Here is a 9,664-nt window from a genome sequence, read left to right as displayed (position 1 = left end):
AATATTCTCGCCCTCTCGGATAAAAAAAGCTGACTATAAATACGCTCTCTCTTCTGTCTGATTTTCATTTTAAACTTAGATAATTTAATAACTCTTAAAACGATGTTTCTCTTTAAATAAAAGGGCTATTTAACCACATAAACTGGTCGTGTAAACCATCACACTAGAGACACTTGATACCCTCAAAACACGGGAACAACTAGTGATTTTGGTCTTGTTCAGTGCAACACATTAGGCACAAAACCGGCCTGCAGTCAGCAACGTACCTCCCTCCCCCCCCCTTCCCAGACCCCATCCCACCCCCCTCCCCTCAGCTGGGGCAGAGGCAGTGGGGCACACCAGCATCTTCCCATCCACCGCCGCTATCCGCACTCTACTGCAATGGAAGCCTGAAGGAAACTCACTGCTTGGGCACAGAGGCGCACCTAGAAATGAATACCACATCTATTACACAGAACACCCCAGCTGCAACTACAGGTACCGGATGAGACAAAAGCAGCAGGCTCAGGTGCCGGGCAGTCAGGCACCTGGATACACCACCTGGAAGAGTAATGAAATAAAGCCTTTGGAAGTGACTGAAAACTGGGGTTCCAGGAAGAAAGCCTCCCTCCGGGCCTCTCGCCGCGCAGCGCAGACTTCCCTTGGCCAGAACACCGAGATCTTACAGCCTGTCCCAAGGGCAGCTGAGGGCTACAGACCGCTGGGTGGGAGGTGCTGTCTGCACAGGACAAGGGAAGCATCACCACTGCTCATACCAATCTGAACACAACAAAACAAAACCAGAGCGATCAGCAGGCCAGTCCTGGGCCAAGTAGAAGGAACCCTGACCCGTGTGGGGAGGGTTTGTGCTTTGGGGATTCCAGGCTGGTTTTGTGCCTAATTGCCCTGCACAGACAAGCTCAGGCAACACTCGCTTCACTAAGACCGGGCGTCCGTTTTGGATTTCACTATTGTGATGACACTAGTGGTAGCGACCTTGCCAGGGACGAGGGGCCCCATGCTGGAGGTGAGAGGGCCCCGCACGGGGGTGACAGGGCTCCGGGCCACGGTTCTGGCGAAGTTCTGGAGTGCCTCATATTTGGAGCGGAGAGCATCGAGTTCCATTTTCATGCTGGCATTCTCAGAGGCCAGCTTCTCCACCTCCTGCTGCAGCTCTGCCTTCTGCTTCTCCAGTTCCTCCTTCTGGGTAACGCGCTTGACCCTGCAGCTGGCCGCGTAGCCTCGGTTCTTCAGCGTGCGCCGGCGCTGCTTCAGCTGGATGATCTCCTCCTTGGACAGGCCCCGCAGATGCTGGTTCAGCTCCCGCACAGACATGGTCACCAGCTCCTCATCTGTCAGGCTGGTCCCATTCTCGCCTGGCTCCCGCTTCACCTGTGAGGAGAGAAGGCGGTGTGCAGTCTGAAGCCTCGAGCAGCCGCCCGCACCCCCCGTCCTCCACCTGCTGCTTTACCTTCAAGGCCTTGTTTCCTTTGTTGGGGGTCGTCATAACACGGCAGCCACGTCAGTCAGGCTCTGGAAGGGATGGAGGTCAGGTTAGTTCCTGGGTTAGCTCTCAGCAGACCCAGAGCCGCTGCACGGAGCCCCGCAGCAGCACCCCGTGCTGGGACACCCCCACCGCCCTCCCCAGGCAGCGCTCAGCCTGACTGCATCGGACTCACAGCGTGGCAACAGATTCCGCCCCTTAGCAGGAACTGCTGCCCTTCCACAGCCCTACAACCACGGAGACTTGTAGCAATGCTGTTTTTTGTTTGGGGCGGGGGGGGAGGAAATTAAAAAACTAGGAGGAGCCAGAATACACGGAAGCCACATTTTTAAAAATAGCCTGGCAGCAGCAGCCAGGTCCGGAGCACGCCTGCTCAGGGCCAGTCACGCTGACTCAGCACACCGGCAGCCCGCGCCTCTGCTCCCAGCTGCATCCTCACAGCCCCTGAGCACAGCACAGCCCCACACACCCACTGCCCAGCACAGCCAGAGCTGCCCAGAGCGAGTCCTGCCAGACCCATGATGCTCCCAAGGACACAGCCTGGCACGGTCCAGGAGCACATCACCGGCAGTGAGTGGAAGGGACAGCTTCACCTGCACGGGGCACTTGTGAGGTGCTGAACACAGCTGCCACGCTCATTCCTCTCCAAACTGTGGGTGCTTCCCAGCAAAGCTAGAACAGCTGGGTTACAGTCTGCGTTCTGCATCCAACTCTTCCTGTGGGGAGGACGAGCAGCCCAAACCCACGGCTCAGTGCTGGGGCTCACAGGAATCCCATTACTGATCTAACAAAAACCTCCAGAGCCCTCCCTGCTCCTGTCACCCAAAGCTGACCTGCAGCCATACGCATTTCCCATTGAGGCAGTCCCTATCAGCCCCAGCAAAGCCAGGACAGCACCACCTTCTCCCTTCCTTATCTTCAAAGCTGAGAGATAAGAAAACAAAGATCAAGGGAGGCTGAAACTGGAGGGGAGCAGACTCCTCCGCTGCCAGGGAGGACAGCATTCCAGATCGATAACAGCAGCTCCTGGGGCTGTCTCCATACAGAGGCATAGCAGGGCTCCTGTCCCTATGCACCTCCTCCCCTCACACCTCAGGTCAGAATGTCACTGCACCCCAACAAACTGAATCCTCAACAGCCACGTCCATCCCACACAGCCTGGCACTGCCTCCGTGCAGGTGCAGTCTGCAAGCACCTTTGTACCTTCTGTGCCAGCCAACAGCAATTCTGTTCGCTGCTCTTTTGTTTGCACGACGTAAGAGGCAGAGTTGCAGCCAAGACCCAGCTGTACAGTCAGCAAATACGGATTTTTGCTCCTCCAGCAGCTGCAGCTCAGGCTCCCGCAATGCGCCCGGTGCTGACTGCTAGAGGTGAGCAGGATCAGCACTGTGCAGGACACAGAGCAGAGGAGCACAATTCAGATGCTCCCAAGGCCGGAGCCTGCCAGGAGGTGGCTATTTATACCCAGAGGACAATGTTCCTTGCAGCACGATGTCCGTGACAACCTGACAGCGCCATAAGGGTCACTTTGCCACCAAGGGAGGTGGCTGCAGTGGGGGGAGCACACGCAGACTTCTGCCTCCTGAAATCAGTTCTGCGCTTTCTCATGCCGTTCTTTCTCTTTCTTGTTTCCTGCACCCGCCCCTCACACCCCATCAAACAAAATGGCCGCTGGAAAAAGGGGCAGAAGGAAGAGAATAACTGGGGAGAGGCATAACACCGGCCCTGCAGAATCCTCTGACTGCACACTGGGGTCGGTATGGCTGCAGAAATTCATACCCCACAGGGCTAAATGGTTCCCTACCACTAGGAAATACTAAAACTTCCTTCATTGCAGCAGATGTAAAGAAATAAACACTGCATCAGGCTGGGCACGGGGGGCAGAGCAGGGCAGGGAGCTCATACAGCCCTGACCTCAGAGTTTATGCTCACTCTGTACCTCACACCGTCTTTTCTGCTAAGAAAAATACATAAACCCACAGATACAGACACAAAAGGATGGGCCAACAAGAGCCGCTGTGCAAAGCAAGTGTAGAAATGTGAGGGACCAGGTGGAGGGACGTGGCTGGGATGAGTGCAGGGACCCAGAGAGCTGTGATGGGGTCAGGAGAGTGCTCCCCAAGCCTGAATCACAACATCACTTCTGTTGGACATGAGGGCTGCAGCGTCTGTACCCGAGGAACCGGGCAGTGTGTGCTGGGTTCTGGGAGTGGCCCTGAGACGGGGCTGTGCCTGAAAGCAGCACCAGTTTGGACCCCCCCCCGTTCCCTACCAGAGACCCAGCACAGCAACACTAGCAACACGAGGGTGATGGGAAGGCAGCAGACCCGGATGACACTGAGCCCAGACACAGCCCGGCTCTGCAGACCGCTGATTTCTCTGCTTTTCAGAGGTTCCCGAAGAAAGATCGCACTGAAAAGTGCCAAACGCGATGACTGCAGCGAAGAAAATGCCGCCTCAACACATTTCCCCGGCGTTCAAAAGCACTGAGCTCAGCACGGCCGCAGCCAATTCCCCCCCCAACACGGAGCGCACCGCGCGGGGCCCTTCCTTTCCCGGTTCCCCGTTCGCTGCCCGTTCCCCAGCGCGGCGCCGCGCCACGCGCGCACTGTAAACACGGTGACGTCGCCGGGGCGCGGGGCAGGGCCGGGCGCGGAGCTCTCCTCCCCCCCCCGGTGCGGGATCCCCATTCCGTTTATTCGTGTTTTTTTCCCACGCGTGCACAAATGGCCTCACACAGCCCTCCCGGAACTCAAACGGCCCGCACTTTCCCTCGTTGACCGGCATCAGAGCAACGCCACCGCCCCTCCCGCGGGACCCCCGTGACCCCGCAGCCGCCACCGCCGCGGTGACGGGAGGGCTCAGCGCGGGAGGAGCGCAACGGCCCGAGCCCCGCGGCGGGGAACCCTCGGGAAGCGCCGCGCCGAGGCCTCGGCCTTCACAGCCCCAACGCCCGCCGGGACACCGGGGGGAGCGCGGGGCGGGGCGGGCGGAGCGGCGGAGCCCCGCGCACCTGTTGCTCGGCCGCGGCGCGAGGACCGGGCCGGGAGCGCCGCGAAACGAGCGGAAGCCGCGGCCCCGGAGCCCCCGCCGTGAGTCAGCGGCGGCCGCCCCGCCCCCGGGGACCGGCCCGCCGCGCCCGCCGCCCCGCCCCGCCCGGTGCCAGGGCCGCGCCCGCCGCCCGCGCCGCGCCTCCTCCCTCCGGCGCCGCCGCTGCCGCCGCCGCGCGCCCCTCACCGCCCGCGCTCGCTGCGGTCACCTCCTGACGGAGCCGGCGGGGCCGGAGCCGGGCGGGACGGGGAGGCCGCGCTGCAGGGACCGGGACGCCGCGAGCCGCCGCCGCTCACGGACGCGTCACGTGATGTTTGGGTCACGTGGCTCCATTCATGAAGCGCCCGGCGCAACCGCCCCGCGCCTTAAGGGGGACGCGCGCTTCTGTCGGAGGCGGCGGGGCGAGGAGGGCGGGGCGGCGACTTAAAGGGGCGGCGGGGCCGGAGCGGGGCTGGGCCGCGGTGTGACCCGAGCCGGGCGGGGAGGGAGTGCGGTAACTGGGCAGCGGGAGGCCGGGCCGCATCGCGGAGAAAGCGCGGTCCGAAGGAGGAGGCGCTGGGCAGCGGCCGGAGCACCGCGAGGTCTCGACACCCGCCGTACGGCCGGCGGACAGCCCTGGGCGCTCCGCTGCTTTCGGCCTTTGTTCCGCACCGCTTCGGCCCCGGCGCTTCTCTTTTATCGGCCAACGCCCGGCACGGCTCCGCGGTGCGGCACCCGACCGCCGCAAGACCGAGGGGACGGCGGAGCTGAGCCGGGTGAGAGCTCAGTGCCGGGCTGCGGGGACACAGCGGGCGCGGAGCCGCACCCACCCAAAATACAGCCGCGAATCTGTCAGAGCAACGGTTTATTCAAGGAGCAGGAAGAGCAGCAGCCATGTCACACCTACAGGGCCTTGCCCTGCTGTTGCCTAACATAAAACCGCACAGGCATTGCTAGCACCTTTGGCAGTCTGCATTGATTTCCAAATGCTTTTCTTGCACCACACACACAGATGCCCCGGGTTCCCAAGGATGCAGTGACCCCTCTTAAGTGCCTTCTTTCTACCAGTGCTCCCACCGTGTACCTCGAGGCAGAACAGCGTGACACAGAGATCCACCCAAATCCCTTCCATCCCCCATAGCTCCTGCTGCAGCCCAGTAGCAGTTATTAGGGCACTGGGTGCTGCTTCTTGGTTTGGGACTCTGGAAGAAGAGGGAACGCTGTAAAGCCACAGAAAGCTGCTGTTCGGGGGGTGAATGCCAAGGCTGCATCCGAATGAAACAGAATGTGGCTAAGGGATTCACATTAACCCTCTTTTCTCCTCAAAGTGGATGGGAAATGAGGCAGAGGCACTTTGGTCCCTGGTGAGAAGCATATTAGGACCCAGCCTCAGTGCACAGCACTGCATTTGTGTGACAGCACCTGCTCTAGCTAAGAAAAACAACAAGAGCAACAAGAGATGAGTTCTGAAAGCAGATGCAAGATGAGGAAAGAGGGATCCAGACCTGACTCAAACCTTTGAGCCTAAAAAGCATTTGGAAAGTTCTTAAAAATCCTGCCATAAACTGTTTCTACATGGGACACAATAAATGATACCTCACTTCTGGAAGCATCCAAGGCTTCCGGCAAATGGTGCCCATGACAAAGCTCTGAGTATGGCGTTACCCAGGCCACAGTGAGCAGCTCTATGCTGCCCCACAGCTGCTGCAAGCGAAGAGTCAGGTATGGAGAACATCAACATTCAGTGTGAATGTTTTCCTTGGTCAAAAAAGAAAGGGCATGGAGGAAACTGATGGTCAGCACGGCCAGAGTACAGCAGTACAGCAATCTGCTCAGTCCTTCTTGCTGCTGGGGTTCTTACTGTTGAACAGACTGACTTTGCTGGCAGATGCCACAGACAGAGAAGGAGACTCCAGCTTCACCTTATCCAACAAAGTCTTCTTTATGGCTGCTGGGGAGATCTTCTCCTTGTCGGCCAAATGCTGCAGCTGCCTGCCATAGGGTGGTAGAAGAGAGAGAAGGTAAGAAGTAGAAAGAGGAAGAGACAAGTGGCTCTTTAGGATTTCTCAGTGCCCACCTTGTCCGGATACAGGAAGCCTCCACAGCATTGATGAGCAGTGAGCGAAAGCCTCCGCTCTCCAAGAAGTGCAGGGCATGAATGCTGGCTCCCCCAGGGGAGCAGACGTTGTCTTTCAGCTGACCTGGGTGCTGCTCTGATTCCAACAGCATTTTGGCAGCGCCCTGTGGTGAGGAATAGAAAACGACTATCAAAACTCTGACTTAGGAAACCCTCTGCCAGATACTCCTGTTCTTCATTGCTTAGAGCAGCACCTAACGGGTCACAAAGGGCAAAACCAGTCTCCTGCCCGAGGGCCAATAACAGGCTGCCAAAACACTTTGGAGAGCTGGAAAATCCTGTACAGAAGACATGGCTCCCCAGACCCACCACACCACCAGCACCAGCAGATTGCTGCAGGCACTTCCTATGTCTTCTCACCAGGAACCCGTGTGCATTCAAACCAAATGTACATTTAAATGCATTCAGTAAAGGGACTGAAATCATTTAAAACTATGCTGTGCAGATGCTCTGCACAGAGCAGGCAGAGGCTCAAGAGCATTTTGGAGGAAGCAATACTGACCAGCAAAGCCTGAGCTCCAAGCCGAACAGCCAGCCTGCGGGGAAGCCCCATTTTCACACCTCCATCAGCCAGAGCATCCAGGGCAGTGAATGCCTGAGATCAGATAGGGGAAAAAAAGTGACTGGAAGTCTCTATTCTGAGACCAGTGTTCATATAGAAGGCAGAATCCACAGCTCTAGGATCACATTGTGACTTACAAAGACTTGACAAAAGTCAGCCCCTTTACTGCATTGATGCCATGCCACGCTTCTCTCCCACCAGCTCCAGCTGAGTTGTAGGGAGAATGGAAGAAATTCAGCTTCTAGGTCATCCTAACAACAGGCTCAGATTTTGCAACACAGACGTGGACACTGCACACTGGCTATGGACTTCAGCCTCATCCAACTGGTAATAGACTTTTGTTGTTGACCCACACTGGTTATAAACTGGATACCTGGATTACATGTCCCATCACAAATGGCAGTGAGAAAAACAAGAAAACACACGCTGAATGTGCACAGACATGCAAAGCCCACCAGTGTCCCCAGCATTTCCATGAACTGAGAAAGCAGCACATACATACGCAGGGCCACTGCCACTGAGCCCTGTTACAGCATCTATCAGGTCCTCTTCCACCTCTGTGCAGAAGCCTACGCTGGCCATAAGTTGTTCCAAGAGCTTCCCATCCTCCACATCCGCATGAGTCCCAGTAGCATAGACTGTGGCACCTTCTCGGACAATCACAGGGGTGTTGGTCATGCACCTGATCACTTTAGGTGCGGGGCAGAAGGCAGAGAGTTTCTTAGGGCAGAAAATTATTGAAGATAGAGAGAAAGAAGGAAAAAAATAAATAAAAGAGAGCTTTAGTGCATATCTGGCATTTCAAACAGGAAGGGGCTCCCGAGGGGCACAAACAGAGGAGCAGAGAGATTCCTGTGTACCAACTTCCCCACTTTAAGTGAAAGTGGGCAAAACTTAAAATGTGAAATCCTTAGTCACAGCACCAAACAGAACACTGTGGGGAACAACATCCTCCACAGCTGCCCCATCGGCACCAGAACAGCTCCTGCAGACACTGAGCACAAAGTCTGCAGAAATTCACAGGAGAAGACCCACCTCTTCTCACACGGAGAGAAAAAGCGATCTGATAGCATTTCATGTAACAAAAAAGCCTCCATGAGGAGCACTGCGGCTTATTCTGACGAGGCAAAGGTGGCCCAAAGCAGCCAGCTGGGCACAGCACAGTGCTGTGCTGGGGACCGCAGGCAATGCTGGGGTCAGGCTTGAGTCCACTTCCAGCGCTCTGCTGTCCTGATGGCCCTGCCCGGCTCAGCACCGCCCGGCCCTCACCTTCTCGATGGAGCTGATGGTGACACCGGCAGCGCAGGAGACCACGATGTGACGCTCCTCGATGTCGGGCCCCACCTCGTCCAGGATGAAGGGGATGATGGGGGGCTTCACGGCCAGAAAGAGGACGTCGCTGCTCTTCACCGTGTCCTTGTTGCTCACAGTGAAGTTCACGCCCATTTTCTGCAGTGGGAGAGAGAAGCGACTGCTGTGGTTCGTGGCTGCCGATCGGGAGCAGCGCCCAGCCGCCCGCACTCACCCGCAGCCCGCTGACGGTAGGCAGCTCGGTGTCCGGGGAGCTCGCTGTGATCTTGTGCGCTGCCAGGATCCCTGCAGACAAAGCGCGACTCAGCCCGGGCACCTCGCCGGGCACCTCGCCACGCCCCCCGGCCCCGCACCCACCTGCCGCCGTGAAGCCCCGGGCCAGGGCGAAGGCCAGCTGCCCGGCCCCGATGAATCCCACGCTCATGGTGCGGTGCGGAGCGACCAAAGCCCACCTGCAACCGCGCCGCCGTCCACGTGGCCGCGCTCCGCTCAGAGAGGCGGTGACGCGGCGCATTGGGGCGGGGCGGAAGCGCGTAGCCAATCGTCAGGCTGAGGGGCGGGGCCACGCCGGCTCTCCGCCTCTCAAGGGCGAGAGGCGGGGCCTCCGGCTGAGCTCTCGCCAGCGATTGGTGCAACTCGCTCCGGGTGTTGCATCATTCACCGCCTACGCGGACCGCCCGGGGCCGGCCGCTGCCTCTCAGCTCCGAGCCGCCAGGGGGCGCTCTCGTCCCGCCGCAGCCGCGCGCGGAGCGCGGTCCCTTCTGGAAGCTTCGGGTCCCGCCCTGCTCTGGGGCGGCGGTGGGCGCGGGGCGCGGAGGGGCGGCGCTCCTCGTCCTGGGGGATTTTGTGCTTGTTTGCATTCCGTGTCTCATTTCTTAATGTGTAAATCTGGGACCCGGGCTCGAGCACAGAGCCGGGCTCTGAATGCACGCACGTACATGTCGGCATACCACAGCGCCATCCCAGGACGCCTCTGTGATGAGTTCCTCCATCATCATTTGCTAATTAAGGAGGACGGGCTCTGGAAATAAAGGGCTTTTTAATTAACTGGATCACGACAAGGCTGGTTGTTAAAATCACATTAAGCAGATACGGGATGTTCTGTGTCCAGGATTGGGCAATCTCATTCTTTCCAATGGTT

General features: G+C 58.4%; 2 protein-coding genes across 5 annotated transcripts; both read right to left on the bottom strand.

Annotated features, from left to right (window-relative positions):
- Positions 1-310: 310 nt before the first annotated feature.
- On the bottom strand, positions 311-4,876 carry MAFG (MAF bZIP transcription factor G). 4 transcript variants are annotated; one of them, XM_048965269.1, is made up of 3 exons: positions 4,743-4,876; positions 1,451-1,512; positions 311-1,371 (listed from the first exon to the last, which is right to left on the bottom strand). In XM_048965269.1, the coding sequence occupies exons 2-3, from the start codon at positions 1,484-1,486 to the stop codon at positions 919-921; spliced, it is 489 nt and encodes a 162-aa protein (XP_048821226.1). In that variant the 5' UTR covers positions 1,487-1,512; positions 4,743-4,876; the 3' UTR covers positions 311-918. The 4 variants fall into 4 exon arrangements, with proteins under 4 accessions (XP_048821226.1, XP_048821227.1, XP_048821229.1 ...); XM_048965270.1 differs by having other exon boundaries at positions 4,721-4,867; XM_048965272.1 differs by lacking the exon at positions 4,743-4,876 and adding an exon at positions 4,497-4,582.
- A 485-nt stretch (positions 4,877-5,361) lies between these two features.
- On the bottom strand, positions 5,362-9,041 carry PYCR1 (pyrroline-5-carboxylate reductase 1). The gene is made up of 7 exons (XM_048965413.1): positions 8,881-9,041; positions 8,738-8,808; positions 8,482-8,661; positions 7,711-7,932; positions 7,153-7,245; positions 6,591-6,754; positions 5,362-6,505 (listed from the first exon to the last, which is right to left on the bottom strand). Exons 1-7 carry the CDS (start codon positions 9,035-9,037, stop codon positions 6,346-6,348), a joined length of 1,047 nt encoding a protein of 348 aa, XP_048821370.1. The 5' UTR covers positions 9,038-9,041; the 3' UTR covers positions 5,362-6,345.
- Positions 9,042-9,664: the final 623 nt, after the last annotated feature.

The sequence above is a fragment of the Lagopus muta genome, chromosome 18, assembly GCF_023343835.1.
Source record: "Lagopus muta isolate bLagMut1 chromosome 18, bLagMut1 primary, whole genome shotgun sequence".
NCBI classification, from domain to species: domain Eukaryota; kingdom Metazoa; phylum Chordata; class Aves; order Galliformes; family Phasianidae; genus Lagopus; species Lagopus muta.
Note: the sequence above shows the minus strand (reverse complement) of the source record. Positions and strands in the feature narration are given on the sequence as shown.